Genomic DNA, 18,555 nt, shown 5'->3' on the forward strand with positions numbered 1-18,555 from the left:
ATTGCGCAACAACTTACATATCGTGAACAATTTAGATAGACCTGACGATTGCAATGATAAACTGTTCAAGGTACGCCCTCTTTAAAACGTTGTATATGAATGCTGCTTGCAGTTACAACTAGAAGAAAACTTATGTATCGATGAGCAGATGGTTTCCTGAAGGCCCTTTTTCAATGAAACAGTACATCAAGGGTAAGCCCTACCCTTGGGGGATCAAAATTTTTGTTGTGTGTGGTAAAAGTGGTTTAGTGTACGATTTCTTAGTATATCAGGGTAGCACAATGGAACTAAATAAGGATAATGTAAAGCAGTTAGGACTAGGGGCAGCCGTGGTACTCCATTTATCAAAAGTATTCTTTTCAACTTACAACTTGTTCCGTATTCTAAGAAGTAACAACATACTGGCAGCAGGTACATGCCGAATAAACAGGTTTGCTAGTCCACCTGTAATATCCGACAGTGATGCAAAAAAGAAAGGAAGAGGTCATAGTGATCAGCTTGTTAGTAATGATGATGTGGTGATGGTCAAGTGGACAGACAATCGTTCTGTTGTACTTGTACTTACAGTTCTACGATGGGATTAAAAAACAAGCATGTTGACGTTACATGCCTTGAAATTGTGAAACTATATAATCATGGAATGGGTGGAGTAGATCTCCTTGATCAAATAATCAGTCTATACAGAATTTATATCAGGTCAAGAAAGTGGACTCTAAGGATGCTTCTTCACGCCGTGGATTTAGTTCTGTGTAACAGATGGATTGAATATCGGAGAGACTGTGAGTTATCTGGTGTACCTAAAAAGCAAGTTATGGATCTGCTTCACTTTCGCATTTGAGTTGCACAGGGCCTTCTGAAGGTTGGTTAAAGCGGTATATACAAAGAAATGTGGAAGACCAATCGCTTGAACAAGAAGAAGTAGAGGCAGCACCAACACAGAGAAGAAGAGGTGAGATACGTCCCACAATGGAGGTTCAAAAGGATCTAAATGATCATACGCCTCAGCACAATCAACAGAAGGAGGCAGGAAGATGTAAGAAGCGGCGCTGTACTGGGAGATCGCATTTCCGATGTGACAAATGCAATGTACATCTGTGCCTCAGCAAGGACCGTAATTGTTTTAGTGGTTTTCATACGATATGTAAAAATAATGGCAAGTAATTAATGATGCCTATGTTGGGAATGTGTAATAGCATTTGTAATGCCATTTCTGAAGTTATCTTATGATGATCTGTTGTACAAACTGTAAATTATATTCAAGTGGCTGAACAAAAGTAACAGCACCTCTTAGTGCGGTTTGTACATGAACATGGGACATCCCATAAATGTCAATAAAGATAATATATCTTTTTTTTTTTTTTTTTTTTTTTTAATGCTTGCTAATGTTTATGAACCCCTTACGAAGACAATGTCTCTCAAAACAAATTTTTCTGTTGGTGGGAAAAAATTCAGGTCTGAAAGGGTTAAATCACAACATACAGCTCATACAGTTGTTGAAGGGCTGCAGAACCTATTCCTTAGTTTTTGGTCCAAAATGCTTAATCTGTTCTGATCGAATGTCATCCAGGTCTGCTGACTTGCCGTTTTTACATTCTGAAATAGTCTGCATCACGTTGAAGGGTACAGTGAGATAGTTCCTTTCTTACATGCATTTTGTTTGTATTTGTCACTATTTTTACTTCATTATAAAGGTATTTGTGAAAATAATCTTTCTGTTAACATTAATTTGAAGAAAAGCTATATTTACATCATGAAGTAATTTTTTTTTAAAGGAGAATCCTCTAATTATCCCATTTACTTCTTGGAAACAGGAGTCATTTTATTATTATTATTATTATTATTATTATTATTATTATTTGCCATGTGCTTAATGTTGTACTAGCTCCTGTAAGTATTCAGCATTGATGGGATAGGAAAGGGCTAGAACTAGGCATGACCTCAATTCATATTGGGTTTTAGCTAGAGGTTGAAGGCTGCCAACATGATTTTTCAGGTGAGTATTTCAACTCAAAGTCACTGGGATTCAAACCTCAGCTATCAGGGTGGAAAGTTGGCAGCTAATCCACCATGTTAGACACACCTACCCATCCTGTAAGTAAAATTATATAGGAAATACTGAATTATAACAAGACATAAATAGTAATTTTTAATATAAATTAAAAACAAATTTCTCATTTCCTTTTCATCTACTGTATCATATATAAAAAAAGAAGTATGGACACTCAGGAAATAACTAAACCATTTTAAGCTGAACAAACATACCTGAAGAGACTTAATATGAGGCCACATAGTGGCACAGGTCATCATTTCACTCCATGTGTATTCTAAGAGACCAGCAATTAAATGTTCTAAAGAGCGAAATGCATCCTGGAGCTCTATTGGATTTTCTGGCAACATCAACCGATTGTCACTGATCAAGAAAGAAGAACACTAATATTAACAATCATAGGAAAGAGTATCTTAAAAATAACAATAACAAATTCATTCTATTGGCAGGTACTGACCAAGGTTTTTACAGAATCATCATTCCTTTTCTAAGTGCTTAGTCTAAAGGGCTTCACAATGTATTACTTCTCAAGTATAAATTTTCCAAAATATTAACAACTGCTCTTAAGAATCCAAATAGTGAGTACAGGTGTGTTGAACAAACACTAAAGAAACTATGGGGATCAAGATGAAACAAAATACAGTAAAACCTTGGACTGCCAGCAACTTGGCCTGCAAGTATATTGCTAGAAGAGCAAACATTTTTAATGAATTTTAATTTTATAAACGAGTACGGTTTTGAACTACAAGTAATACGCATCTGTCTGCTGAGCATCACATAACCACAACGGAGTCATTTTCCATCCCCACCCTCCTCCCCTTTACCCTCATGCTATGGGAATGTTGGTAATCTTCTCCCATGTTCGAGTTCAGTTAGCGTGCATTGCTCATATAATCAACATCTATACGAGTGTATACATACTGTACTAAAAACAATAATAATAATAATAATAATAATAATAATAATAATCGTATGGCCTCAGCTACCATGTGCAGATATTTTATTTGACACCATCTGGCTGGCTGCTCATCAATTTCGACATTCCGTTTTACTCTAGGCCTACTAGATGGCAGACAGAGTAAACCACTCTCTTCGGTGTCTGTGGCTGAGATTTAATGAATTTTGTCAGGTAAACACCAATGTGCCAGCCCCGTGGTGTAGGGGTAGTGTGCCTGCCTCTCGCCCGGAGGCCCCGAGTTCGATTCCTGGCCAGGTCAGGAATTTTTCTCTCGACCTGAGGGCTGGTTTGAGGTCCACTCAGCTACATGATTAGAATTGAGGAGCTATCTGACGGTGAGATGGCGGTCCCAGTCTTGAAAGCCTAGAATAACGGTCGAGAGGATGTGTCGCGCTGACCACACGGCACTGCGTAATCTGCAGGCCTTTGGGCTGAGCAGTGGTCGCTGGGCAGGCCAAAGCCCTTTCAAGGGCGTTAAGTGCCGTGGGGTTTGGTTTGGTTTTAAACGCCAAATGTGTCACCAGAGATCTTTTACATGCCAACATTGTGCAACATGGAGTGTCAAATGGACTTTTTTCCGCCCTTCAAAAATATTTTGTGTCCAAGTGTAGTGACTGTTATTTAATAACTTTACTACAGCAATGAGCCCCGTGAAGAAAAAAGTTGAAAGAGGAAGACAAACGAAGAAGACGATTATAGCGAAAGCTAAGAAGGATGTCGCTGAACAAGATATGCATGTAACCAATATACAAGATTTTTACACAAAATCTACATTAACTATTTGGATAATATTAAAGAAGAACTAAAGGGTCTGGATGGAGCAAAAGGAGTCATGAGAGTATCAAAGCAACAGCTATGTATTCTAGAAGATGTAGGGATCATGCTTCTCATGTGGATCATTTTTTATCAACACATATTTCTGGGTTGTGGAACAAAATATCTACGTTTAAATTTATTTCTTATGGGAATTGCTTTGATATGCAAGTGCTTTGGGTTACAAGCACGTTTACACAACGTATTATGCTCACAATCCAAGGCTTTAATGTAGTATTATTTTAAAATAAATGAATATAATCTTGATCATCAAAAACAGAATGGAGAAAATAAATCAAAACGGATACTGTAGGTGAAACAAAGAAGGGAGGAGTGACATACTAGGAAGGACTGTGGATGAAATAATTTAAAAAGGAGGGGCCATCTAGGTCATTGGCACTAAATTTCCATCAGCTGGAGAGAAATAAAGTCTTGTATGAGGTAATGCTACAGATGGGAAATTAAGAATATAGGAAACCCTCAATCTGTTTCTGTGCGAGTACTTACTGTATGAATACAAAAGATTTTACAGTGCTTTGACTTAAGTGATCCTAAGAAAACAGAAAATTTAATTGAAACCACACAGAGGTTAATGAACAATGTGCTTTAAACTGTTATTCCAAGGTATTATAAAGAAACTTCATTTAATTATTAATGAAACAAGTCTAATTTTTGTGAATTTGATGTTTGTATGATTTGAAATTCATACAATACAATACAGATTCAAATATGCATGCTTTCAATTATTTCACACAGCAATGCTGTACGGTATCATACAGGGCCAGTAGCAGGAAGAGAACAGAAAGGATTACAACATAACATCGAGGTATCTCATTGATCAGTATACCAGGCAAGCTGTTCACTGGGATTCTGGGAAGGCGGGTGGAATCAGGGGTTGAGAGTATCTTGATGAAAACCGGTGTGGTTTGAGGCTACAGAGGGGCTGTCAGGATGAGATTTTCAGTATGCACCACGTAAATGAAAAATGCTATGAAAGGAATAGGCAGTTATTTATTTTAATTTAATTATTGGATACATCCAATGGAGAGCCATTTTACAGTAATAATATAACAAAGTTTAATAAGTTTAATAAGATAACAATCAGGAAAAACAATAATATTAAGTATCAACAGTAAGTTAACAACAATAACAATGTAACAAGAATGGCAATGATAACTGGCAAGGGTCAGTCACAGAGTTAGCAAGGAGAAAAGTCATGGGTTAGAAGGACAGAAGAAAATGGGAACCAGGAGAGGACTTCAAAGGAATCTTTTAATTTTGTGTCTGAAGGACATAAAGGATGTGAAAATATCAATATCGGATAGCGAGTTACCAAGATTTGGAAGACGGTAGAAGATAGAGCATTGTTATAAGGTTAGGCGTGGACGGGACACATAATGAATATGACGGTTGCATGTTGGGCAGGGGAGGCAATGTGTATAGGGAAGTATCCTGGCAGAATATTGTATCTGGTATTGAGACCTGTATAGAATCTCTATGATGTGGAAAGTGTTTGTAGAATATTTTATTTGTAAATCTTCTTTTGGTATACTTACTGTATGATGTGGAGTGTTGTGGTAGAATATTTTATTTGCATTCCATTTAGCTACCTAACCTGTATGGTGTAAAATATTTTGTAGTATGTTTTATTTGTATTCCCTTTATCTACTTAAATAAGTACCAGAACAGTCCAGAAAAGGTTGTGATGCAGACTTTTAGAACAGGGTGTGTTGGCACCTGTCGGTTGTGGATTCTAGAAATATGTCCTTACTAATTCTGGAAAAAGGAAAGTTCGCGCCTGGTGTCTGTATATGTTCGGGAATATTGTATAAACATCGCGACTGGATAGAGTTGTGATTGGTGAATCTGGGTGTGCTCTGATTGGTTACTCGGTAATTGCACCAAGGCCAGACTTCCCTTTTTAAGGGAGCGAGGCAGCGTTGATTTTCCCGGAAACTCCCAACCTTCGCATCTCTATGGCCTTCGGTAGTTTACCCAGCCCCCGTTCCGCGTTTCTTGTTGATAGTTGTCAAGTTCCCAACCTGATATTTGTTTGTGTGTATTAGGCATAGTTCATCTGATGTTTATTGCGTGTCTAGGGCTTAAGGTACCGTGTAATTTGATTTATTTTCCTCCCTTTCAAACTGTGTATCGTGTAACCGCTGAAAGATTGGTTACATATTGGTAGCCGAGCAAGTGATTGATTGCGGATGAAAGAAAAGTGAACGGTGATCGTACTTAACCTAAGAAAGCGAAAGCCTCGAAATTCGTAAATTGCTTTGAAATTTTGTTTCTACACGTCAGGATGGCTGGTGCTGTTCCTAATCCTTTCAATTTGAGAAAGAACTAATTTACGAACTTCGTATCCGCAAACTGAATTCTACAGGCAATGTCAGAGATGACACTAGCCTATCGAAACAGTCCCTTGATTTACCGGTAACCATTCCCGAGTTAACAACGGACGAGTTGCGTGAGTCTTTGGCCGTGGTTAAAGGTAAATTGGTAGAATTTAAGGCAATTCTTGTGTCTTTTCTTGCTTCTGAGCCCTCGCATGGCCAATTAATGCGGATTAAGGCACAGTTATCACATTACCTGGAGAGAATTAGGGATTTGTTGTCTCTTAAATTGCCGGCAAATGAGCGGCAGGGATGTGAATCCTTGCTAGTACAGTTTTCAAAATATCAGACAAAATCATTGGCTTGCTTGAAGGGAATGAGTTGACTAACACTAGTTCTGAGGTTCAAGTGTCTACCCTCTCGGGATCGTGTGAAAGTGTTAACTCTGGTTCTGCATCTGCAGCTTCTCAAGTGTGTACCATAGCAACTAGTGCTAGTGTTATTCAGGAGTCTGATGTGAATAATGCTCGCCTGGGATCTTCTGCTTCATTGTCAAGAGCTAGGATACCTGTAAATGATTCATATAATGCAACTTCTTTGCATGTCGGTACCTCTACTAATTTCCTGTGGTAACTGGCAATTCTGCCGTGGGTCAGTGTCTGCCCTCTATTGTTACACAACCGGGTCCTTATGCAATGGTGCAAAACCATCCCCCCGTCTTAGCGCCACTGGTATCAAGTGCTCATTTAGGTTGCATGATCCCTACACAAGTGGTTAATGCCCAGATGGTCTCTCAGATTAGCGAGAACCTTTCACAGATGAGATTATCTGTGCCTGTAATATTGCAGGCTAACGGTAGACCTAACCTAACCTAACCTTCTGTATTCCATCCTTTTCGCAAGAGCACGCGAATCAAAAGTACGATGCCTCTGTAACCCCTCAGGACCACTCTAAGCCTTCCCAGGCACCTCCTATACACACTTTCCCCCAGATTTTCTCTAACCTACCTCACCCGTTGACGACTGTGTTTACGGGAGTCTCTAAATTTTCAGCTAACTCCGTTGATGAGGTTATGTCTTTCCTTCGGTTCTTAATTGAGTTCAAGGATCAGGCAATAGTGTACAATCTCAGTAACGACTACGTGTTTCAAATCCTATACCCGCATGTATCTGGAGCTCTTTCTGAGCATATCGTCAGGGCCATTTCCGAAAGATGGACTGTAAATCAATTTCACACACATGTGCTTGAATTTTTCATTCCGTCTCATGCCTTATCTTCATTAGTGCAGAAGCACTATTTTAGGGTGCAGCATTTCAACGAGTCGTCACTGAATGCAAGTATCTTCAAGATATTAAGCTCCAGGCTACGATTTAGGGCTCCACTATTCCGAGGCGCAAATGGTTGCCAACATTATTAAAGGTCTCGCCCCAAACTACAGATCATATCTGGCTCTTTCACCGCGACCAGCAACGTTCGCTCAGTTGGAAGCTGTCACGGTTTCTGCAGAAGGTGTTCGATATTCCGACCAGTTACGCCTTGCATTAACCCCTCCTCGTGTGAGCATGCCCTCTCCTCAGGATTTTAAAACTGGCCCTTCACCTGCTTCCAACTCGCGTAATTCTTGTTCATGTTTCAATTATGGCTCCTCTGCTCATCTCAAGCGGAACTGTCCTAAGGTTGGGGCCTTAGACAATGCAAAACCTGCCAAGGGTAGAGGCTCTTCCACCAATACTTCTTGCCGTAACTGTGGGTTACCTAGGCACTTCTCTAGGCAGTGCCCATGTAATACTTCAGGCTCTGGACCTCCAGGCAATAGTGATTCTAGACGACTAACCGCCAATTCTGATGGTAAACCCCAAAGTGTGGCTTCTTGTTTGGTCTGTCATAACTGTACCTTGGAGGACGATTTACCTAATTCTGAGGCTAACGATTGGTCCCAGTCTGACTCTAGTGCCCATTTTTTGCAATCTTGTGGGATTTCTGCCATACCTTCTTGTAAATTGCCGTACTTATGCATAGAGGTAAATAATGAACCTGTCTGTGCGTTACTAGACTCTGGGAGTAGTATCACCTTGATGAGCGAGACATGGTACGATTCGATGAAAACCATTTGCAAATTACCTACATTAGAACCCGTGTCCTTAACCTGCCATACTGCTAATTCCAAGTCATTGAACAATGTAGGATCCCTAGATGTCAAGATAAGAGTCCGTGATTTCACATGGAAGATGCCAGTACTAGTGGCAAAAGATTTATCCTGTGAGTTCATATTGGGTGCCAATTTTATTGCCAAAACTGGCATGATTTTGGACCTGCAGTTCAACAGATTCCATTTTATATTTTCTGCAAGAACCTTTGAGCTGTGTGATCGCTCCCCTATTCTGCACGTTAATGCTGTTCCTGAAGATTCTGACGAACCCAAAGCTTTTGATTTTAATCATTTACCCAATGAGCAGGCCAACCAACTTAGGAAACTCTGCGATAAGTTTCCTGATGTCTTTACCGACAAGTTAGGCATCACCAATGTCTTAGAGTACAAAACTGAAGTCATGTATAACATACCTGTTCGCTCTCCTCTGTATCGGCTGTCACCTCCCACAATGAAAGTCCTTAAAGGCTATTATTGACCAAATGCTCGCTGGCGGAGTAATACGCCATTCTAAGTCAGCCTATTCTTCTCCCATATTTCTGGTCCCTAAACTACAAGGTGGTTATCGTCCTGTAGTTGACTATCGGATGTTGAACTGTAAAGTGGTCCTCCAATCTGTTCCCCTTCCTGATTTGCACTCTTGTTTTTCTTGGTTTGCTAATGCCAAAATTTTTACCACCTTTGATTTACATCAGGCATATTACCAGATACCTCTTGCCGAGGAATCCAAGCACCTTACAGCTTTTGCTAGCAACTGGAACCTCTATGAATTTGAGCGCGTTCCATTTGGTCCAGCGACGGGAGCTGCTGTCCTTACTCGGTTACTGGATTATGTTTTGTCTGACGTTAAATTCAACTTTGTCTATAATATTACCATGACGATTTGGTAATCTTCAGTAAAACCTTCAAGGAACACCTTGTCCATCTCACTGAAGTCCTTGAAAGATTGTGTACAGCAGGTCTAACCCTTAAGGCTACCAAGGTTTCTTTCGCACAACCCCATGTCTTTCTTAGGCCATATTGTGTTGGGGAAGGGTGTCTCAATCGATCAGTCTCGTACTGCCGCCATCCAAAATTTTCTCATACAAGAAGACGTCAAGGCTGTAGCCAGATTTATTGGCATGGTTAATTCTTTTCATAAAATTATTCCCAATTTTGCTGAACGGGCAGCCCCATTAAATGATTTGAGAAGAACGGATGTCAAATTTGTGTGGGGTGATGCCCAACGTGAAGCCTATTGCGACTTGAAATCCACCTTATGTAACGCTCCTGTACTGGCTATGCCAGATTTTTCTAAATACTTCATTTTCAGACTGATGCCTCTTCCACAGGCATATCCGGTGTTCTCCTCCAAGAATTTCAAGAGGGACGTTGTCCTATTTCTTATGCTTCTCGTGCCCTGAATCCTGCTGAATGAAACTATTCCATTTCTGAGTTGGAAGCCTTAACTCTTGTCTTCTCTTTAGAATGCTTCAGAATGTACCTGAACATCTCTCTTTCGATCTTGAAACTGATAATCAGGTGTTGAGTTGGGTACTGGTCAAACCGTGGAAGAGCGGTCGTCTTGCATGTTGGGCAGCGCCTATCTCAGCCTTCCAATTCGAAGCTAGCCACATTCGTGGCACGGAAAACGTTGTGGCTGATGGCCTCAGTAGGATGTTCTATCTAGGCAACTCTGGCCCTCAATCAAAGCCTGCAGACCCCTCTCCTGAACAAGTATCAGCCTTCGTGAATGTAGTTCTCACTGACTCTCCCTTCCTTTTCAAAGATATAACCAAACATCAGGAGGACGACGCTGAGTTAAAAATTATTATCAACAGGATTAAAATCTGTTGAGCATGTTAAGCCTTACCTCCTTAAGAATGGTGTCTTGTGTTGTCCTGCTCGCGGTCTCATAGACCGCAAAATTGTAGTCCCAACTAACCTGGTTCCGGCTCTCTGCAAGTATTTTCATGAGTCCCCAGTGGGGGGTCATCTGGGCGTTTTCAAAACCAAAGAGAAAATTCGTAAGCACTTCATTTGGAAATCCATGGATGGTGAGATCCATACCCTTGTCAAATCTTGTAAAACTTGTAACATCAGTAAATCCGCCCCTAATACTCGTCTAGGCCTGTTGTCTTCCGAGCAAGCTTCTCGGCCAATGGAGAGATTGTTCACAGACTACATTAGTCCTTTCCCAAGATCACGGACTGGCCATCGTTTCATACTTGTGTGTGTTGACGCCTTTTCGCGTTTTACGTGGCTGTTCCCAACTCTATGGCTAACACAAAGACCACTTGTCCTTGAAAAAGATATTTGCTTCTTTTGGACCCTGTCAATTTTTGGTGAGTGATAATTGCAAGAGCGTTTACTTCTGTCCAATGCCGGAATTTCTGTTTTGATCTATCCATTGCTCATGTAACAACTACCCTGTATTACCCGAGGCCAAATTATGCTGAAAGAGTGAATCGTAACCTGCGATCTGCCCTCATCGCTTATCATTCCGCTGACCACTCTAAGTGGGATTCATCACTAAATTGGCTGTCACTTGCCTTTAACACTGCCGTCCATGAAAGCCACAAGCATACTCCTGCTTCATTAATGTTGGCCTTTACTTTTAATTCTCCACTATCAAATCTGTGGTCAATTAATGTTCTGCCTGACTATGCCAGCCCAGAAGAGATCCGAGCTAATTGGCGCTGAGCATGAAAAAACATACAGGCTTATTACACTAAAGTCCAGCGTAATTACAACCACGGGCGAAGGCCACACTATCTGTCTGTAGGTGACCAGGTGTTTATTTAAATGCATCCCGTCAGTAGTGCTGCGGACGACATTATAAGTAAGTTGGCCACCCGATTTCGAGGTCCCTGCACTATCTTAAAGTTCCTTACCGCGGTGTCATTATTGGTGAGCGATCCCGAAAGGAAAAGTATCAGCAGAGTACACCTCTCTCAGATAAAAGTACCTTAAGTCATACAGGGAGGGGTAAATACCATTGTTGGTGACCATGTAGATTTAGTTGTAAGGTAGTTGTAAGATTTTAGATGCTGGCCAGCAAGTAGTAGTTATATCTATACCCTAATCATAAGTAATTTGTGTTAATTAGTCATGACTATAATTGTGTGGGTAAATACATTAGGTATCCTCAAGCATTCATCTCCCTTAGTGAAATGGGTTTAGTATGATATGTTAGGTAGGTTTTAGTTTAGGGTCACTGATTGGAATTTATTCCCCTAACAGTTCGGGGTTAGGGTAAACTCCTGTAGTTTTCTTTCACCCCCCACCATAATTTTCTCTAAAATGTATGGATACTGGATAGTGCTTACCCCGGGGCTAGGAGCCCTAATGTCCCTGGTGTGGGGGGGTCTCTACATGAAATTCATTGAGCCACCCGTTGGGTGGCTCTATGCTAGTCAGTGAATTAAAGAAAGAACTCTAACTGTTGTGTGTGTCCTCCACGCTCAAGCGCCGCGCCTACAAGCTCCGTAACCTGCCGCATCACCGATGTTTCCAGAGCCTACGAGAGGACTGCACTGCGCCTGGCATGCTCGTCTGTGACGTCAGCCAGCGCTACATAAGGAGCGACATTCTTTGCCTTACTGAGGACTACCCCGGTGTCCAACGGCCAGCCCACACCGCAAGTCAAACACGGAGGCATTCCTCTTAAAAATGTGTCTTGAAGAGGTGGACAGATTGCTGGTTGTGAGGTCTCACCTCCGGACATTGCCTCATCTTCCCTGATTCCCGTAGCCACGTCAAGCCCCGAGTCAAGCATTCTGCTACACTCTCAAGTCCTCACCTGTGCTCCGACGACTATCTTAGCATTCTGCGAATTAAGATATTGATGCAAGTTCCCTGCAAGCCTAAGTCCAATACTAGCATTATACTAACGCTACACTCTCTACAAGTTACGCTTGTTATCCCACAGCAGATAGTTTTCGACTATCTAAGGACATTTCCCAGTGGAATAGACTATCTCCTCAAGATAGGTGTGAATGTGTATATAGGACTCTCTCTTTGTAAATATATGTTTGTGCCACAGACTTTCAATCTAGCATTTAATAACCGCATTAACTGCGTGCAATCAATCAAGCTTCAAAACAAGTTTCATTTATTTCTTGTAAATACTGTATAAAACTATTGAAGAAATAAACTTTATGTTGTGTTACTGTATACCAAGTTCCTTGTATACAACACTAACCCTCCTTGAAAACTGTTTTTCTCCAAGATCTTGTAGTCCGGCAGGGTAGTCTTGCCTCGAGTATTCCCCTGTCTGCTGCATGTTGGTTTATGTTACAGTGGCTGCAGTGACCAACTTCATCTGACGGCAACCTAATGTGCCAAGTTGAGAGGCACACTGTATACCTTGGGCGCTACCATCCGGCATCACAATCCTGTGGCAAAGTGTCCCAATGGAGGCTGTCAGGCTAGACTGCACCTCACCCATCTGCTCATTTGGTTCAAGATATGGCTGGGCTACACTGCAACTTACCTAGCAACCTGGTTTGGACTGAACTTGAATGGAGGCTGTTGGCAAACGGACGTGTCGGCAGCCACATCATCAGCAAGAACCTGTGGCCTAGTTGTGCAACTTCGATCCTATGATAGGTGTGAAAAGTGGTGCAAGATCGATTTATTCCATAACTTTGCTAAGGAGGCATTGGACGCTTTCTTACAAGAAAGTGAAAGGGCTCTGAATTACTGACATTTAGCAGAAGGAACGAGTGTACATCCTTTCTGTGGACAGAGTTAATATGGTCAAAGCATTTTGGAATATTGGCAAATGCATATTGCACTATATCGAAAGGACTTTTGGTGTAGTGACAGTTTGTTTTTCATTGTTGGAAGTTCAACTTGAAGAAAATGAATGTTAGTAGGATGACTGTCGAATTTTCTGAGAACTATAGTTGTGAATATCATTATGTATGTTTACTAATCGGTGCTATGGTGTGCAAGTTTCCAGAAGTGATCAACCCCCCCAGTAATCTTATGTTAATTGTCAAGCATGGCTCGATTTTCGGGGAAGGAAGAATGAGACCTGTATAGAATCTCTATGATGTGGAAAGTGTCTGTAAACCTTTTTTTGGTATACTTACAGTATGATGTGGAGTGTTGTGGTAGAATATTTTATTCGCATTCCATTTAGCTACCTAACCTGTATGATGTAAAATATTTTGTAGTATGTTTTATTTGTATTCCCTTTATCTACTTAAGTAACTACTAGAACAGTCCAGAAAAGGTTGTGACGCAGACTTTTAGAACAGGGTGTGTTGGCTCCTGTCAGTTGTGGATTCTAGAAATATGTCCTTACTAATTCTGGAAAATGGAAAGTTCACGATTGGTGTCTGTATGTGTTCGGGAATATTGTATAAACATTGCGACTGGATAAAGAGTTGTGATTGGTGAATCTGGGTGTGCTCTGATTGGTCACTCAGTAATCGCACCACAGCCAGACTTCCCTTTTTAAGGGAGCGAGGCAGGATTTCATGGTCTTTGGTTTTGTCAGTCCAGCCATTTTGATGCACGTCGGCATATCCTCGCTCCCAGGGTGGGCTACCTTGCGGTAAGCACGGTTGACTTCAGTCCTGTTTTAATTTACATTTAATGTTCGCTGGTGTTATCACATAGGAGTTTGCCCTAGTCGCCCTCTATTGTCAGATGTTTTAGAAAGCACGTTTACCTTCATTCTAAATGTTGTATTTGTATCTTGTGTTTCCTCTTACCTTCAAGATTGTATTGTGGAACTTGGTTTATGCTAAGATATATTTGGTTAACTTCTTGGTCTAATAGCAAAGCCCTTGTCAAACTACATCTAATTTTGTATTCGTAAATTTTGTACCTGGATTTTGTGGATAGATGAATATGTTCGGAAGTTACCTTGTAATGTTGATTCGGAAAATAATATTTTGAAAACAAGAGATCACCGTTGATATTTCTGGAAACACGCAACTTTCGCATCTCTATGGCCATTGGTAGTTTTCCCAGCTCCCGTTCCACGTTCCTTGTTGATAGTCGTCAAGTTGCCCAACCTGATATTTGTGTGTATTAGGCGCAGTTCATCTGATGTTTATTGCATGTCTAGGGCTTAAGGTACTGTGAAATTTGATTTATTTTCCTCCCTTTCTAACTGTGTATCGTGTAAATGCTGAAAGACCGGTTACAGGTATAGCCATTGATTATTTTATGTATGTAACAAAGATAGAACTGTAAATGGCTTCTTAGGTCAAGTATACCCAGATAGTTCAAGATAGATTTAGTTGTGTTCTTAAAAACATGATTGGGAGTCTTAATAATGAAAGTGAAAAAGTTAAAAGTACTATTTAACTGAGATATGTTTGTGATAGCAGATGGGGACCAAATAGAGAAACAAAAGTCATTAATGGGGAGAAAAAAGGTAACAAAGTATAATTTTAAGGCGTTAATATCATTAATTTCCGTGAACCCATAAAAAATGCCTAGGCTACGCATAGCTTGGGATTTTATTGACTCAATATGAGCATAGAAGGTGAGTTTACAGTCAATTACAACACTTAGGTCTCTTACCTGAGAAGCTGGTTGCTGCGTACTTCCGTAGATGGTATAGGCAGTGTTAATTCCTTGCTTTAGCAATGAAAAAGATATTGTGTTACACTTCTTAACATTGTTTATGTTTCATAGATCTAGAGAAGGCATATGAAAGAGTACTGAGAGAAAGGATGTTCGCCGTACTAGGGGATTACGGGTTTAAGGGTAAATTATTAAAATATTTTTTTTTTTGCTATTTTGCTTAACGTCGCACCGACACAGGTATGTCTTATGGCGACAATGGGATAGGAAAGGTCTAGGAAGTGGAAGGAAGTGGCCGTGGCCTTAATTAAGATACAGCCCCAGCATTTGCCTGGTGTTAAAATGGGAAACCAAGGAAATCCATCTTCAGGGCTGCCGACAGTGGGGCTCGAATCCACTATCTTCCGATTACTGGATACAGGCCGCACTTAAATGACTGCAGCTATCGAATAAAATCAATCAAAGGCATTTATGTTTATGTTAGGCTGCAATGAGAATTGATGGCAGAATGAGTTTCTGATTCAAAGTAATCACAGGGGTTAGATAAGGCTGCAATCTTTCACCTGTGTTGTTCATAGTTCACATGAAAGGTATCAAGTGGCAGGGAGGGTTTCAGTTAGGTGAAAATGTAATAAACAGTTTGGTCTATGCAGACGAGTTTGTCTTAATAAACAGATTGTGCTAAAAGCCTGAAGTATAACATCTTGCACAAAGCTCGATAGCTGCAGTCGCTTAAGTGCGGCCAGTATCCAGTATTATATAGAAGTTGATTTCCATAGGGAATCTGAAATATTTGTCCTGAATGAGTAAATTTATAATACCAATATAAATGGTCCGTTATTGGACATTATAAATTTTCCAGCTAACTCTTTCCCGGCTGCCAGCATTTCGCCCTCGTGTGCCAGGGTGGGCTCATCAGTTGGTACCTAGCACACCTACCAATACGCTGGCTAGTGCATACCGTGGAGGCCACTGCGTAGGTTAACTGGAGCCACCGGCAGTGCCAATGCACTAAGAGGCTTTGTCTCATCAGCAAAAACTGATGCCTGCTTGGCCATCAGATTATATAGAAGTTGATTCCCGTAGGGAATCTGAAATATTTGTCCTGAATGAGTAAATTTATAATATTAATATACATGGTCCGTTATTGGACATTATAAATTTTCCAGCTAACTCATTCCCGGCTGCCAGCGTTTTGCCCTCGTGTGCCAGGGTGGGCTCATCAGTTGGTACCTAGCACACCTACCAATACGCTGGCTAGTGCATACCGTAGAGGCCACTGCGTAGGTTAACTGGAGCCACCGGCAGTGCCAATGCACTAAGAGACTTTGTCTCATCAGCAAAAATTGATGCTTGCCCATCAGATTATATAGAAGTTGATTCCCATAGGGAATCTGAAATATTTGTCCTGAATGAGTAAATTTATAATACCAATATAAATGGTCCGTTATTGGATATTATAAATTTTCCAGCTAACTCATTCCCGGCTGCCAGCGTTTCGCCCTCGTGTGCCAGGGTGGGCTCATCAGTTGGTACCTAGCACACCTACCAATATGCTGGCTAGTGCATACCGTGGAGGCCACTGCGTAGGTTAACTGGAGCCACCGGCAGTGCCAATGCACTAAGAGACTTTGTCTCATCAGCAAAAATTGATGCCTGCTTGGCCATCAGATTATATAGAAGTTGATTCCCATAGGGAATCTGAAATATTTGTCCTGAATGAGTAAATTTATAATACCAATATAAATGGTCCATTATTGGACATTATAAATTTTCCAGCTAACTCATTCCCGGCTGCCAGCGTTTCGCCCTCGTGTGCCAGGGTGGGCTCATCAGTTGGTACCTAGCACACCTACCAATATGCTGGCTAGTGCATACCGTGGAGGCCACTGCGTAGGTTAACTGGAGCCACCGGCAGTGCCAATGCACTAAGAGACTTTGTCTCATCAGCAAAAATTGATGCCTGCTTGGCCATCAGATTATATAGAAGTTGATTCCCATAGGGAATCTGAAATATTTGTCCTGAATGAGTAAATTTATAATACCAATATAAATGGTCCATTATTGGACATTATAAATTTTCCAGCTAACTCATTCCCGGCTGCCAGCGTTTCGCCCTCGTGTGCCAGGGTGGGCTCACCAGTTGGTACCTAGCACACCTACCAATACGCTGGCTAGTGCATACTGTGGAGGCCACTGCGTAGGCTAATAACGGACCACTTGTATTGGTATTATAAATTTACTCATTCGGAACATATATTTCAGATTCCCTATGGGAATCAACATCTATATCATCTGATGGCCAAGCAGGCATCAATTTTTGATAATGAGACAAAGTCTCTCATAGTGCACTGGCACTGCCGGTGGCTACAATTAGCCTACGCAGTGGCCTCCACATTATGCACTAGCCACCGTCTTGGTAGGTGTGCTAGGTACCAACTGATGAGCCTAGCCTAGCACATGAGGGCGAAATGCTGGCAACCAGGAATGAGTTAGTTGGAAAATTTATAATGTCCAATAACGGACTATTTATATTGGTATTATAAATTTACTCATTCAGGACAAATATTTCAGATTCCCTATGGGAATCAACTTCTATATAATCTGATGGCCAAGCAGGCATCAATTTTTGCTGATGAGACAAAGTCTCTTAGTGCATTGGCACTGCCGGTGGCTCCAGTTAACCTACGCAGTGGCCTCCACGGTATGCACTAGCCAGCGTATTGGTAGATGTGCTAGGTACCAACTGATGAGCCCACCCTGGCACACGAGGGCGAAACGCTGGCAGCCGGGAATGAGTTAGCTGGAAAATTTATAATGTCCAATAACGGACTATTTATATTGGTATTATAAATTTACTCATTCAGGACAAATATTTCAGATTCCCTATGGGAATCAACTATATAATCTGATGGCCAAGCAGGCATCAATTTTTGCTGATGAGACAAAGTCTCTTAGTGCAATGGCACTGCCGGTGGCTCCAGTTAACCTACGCAGTGGCCTCCATGGTATGCACTAGCCAGCGTATTGGTAGGTGTGCTAGGTACCAACTGATGAGCCCACCCTGGCACACGAGGGCGAAACGCTGGCAGCCGGGAATGAGTTAGCTGGAAAATTTATAATGTCCAATAACGGACCATTTATATTGGTATCAGTATCCAGTAATCAGGAGATAGTGGGTTCGAGCCCCACTGTCGGCAGCCCTGAAGATGGTTTTCCGTGGTTTCCCATTTTCACACCAGGCAAATGATGGGGCTGTACCTTAATTAAGACTACAGCCGCTTCCTTCCACTTCCTAGGCCTTTCCTATTCCATTGTCGCCATAAGACCTATCTGTGTCAGTACGATGTAAAGCAAATAGCAAAAAATAATATCTTTCAACTTAAAATAGGTGCAATGAGTATGGTATGAAAATCAGCCTTTCCAAAACTAAATTGATGTAAACAGGTAAGAACACCAAGAGAACTGAATGTCAGATTAGGGGTACAAGGCTGGAACAGGTAGATAATTTCAAGTGTTTAGGATGTGAGTTCTCCCAGGATCGTAGTATAGCAAGCGAGATTGAATCAAGGTGCAGCAAAGCTAAAGCAGTGAGCTCGCAGTTGCAATCAACAGTATTCTGTAGGAAGGAAGTCGACTCCCGGACTAAATTATCTTTACACCGGTCTCTTTTCAGACCACCGTTGCTTTACGAGAGTTAATGCTGGGTGGACTCAGGATAGAA

The 18,555-nt window shown here is 41.3% G+C and overlaps 1 protein-coding gene across 4 annotated transcripts in view; it reads right to left on the reverse strand.

Moving 5' to 3' along the window:
• Positions 1 to 18,555, reverse strand: part of Tbce (Tubulin-binding cofactor E) — a 304,725-nt gene that overhangs the window by 197,107 nt on the left and 89,063 nt on the right. For all 4 annotated transcript variants that reach the window (XM_067136490.2, XM_067136489.2, XM_067136488.2 and 1 more), the window contains one exon: positions 2,263 to 2,410. In XM_067136490.2, coding sequence (XP_066992591.1) covers positions 2,263 to 2,410 — 148 coding nt within the window. The remainder of the gene's footprint in view (positions 1 to 2,262; positions 2,411 to 18,555) is intronic.

Source organism: Anabrus simplex, chromosome 1, assembly GCF_040414725.1.
Source record: "Anabrus simplex isolate iqAnaSimp1 chromosome 1, ASM4041472v1, whole genome shotgun sequence".
Classification (NCBI taxonomy): Eukaryota; Metazoa; Arthropoda; class Insecta; order Orthoptera; family Tettigoniidae; genus Anabrus; species Anabrus simplex.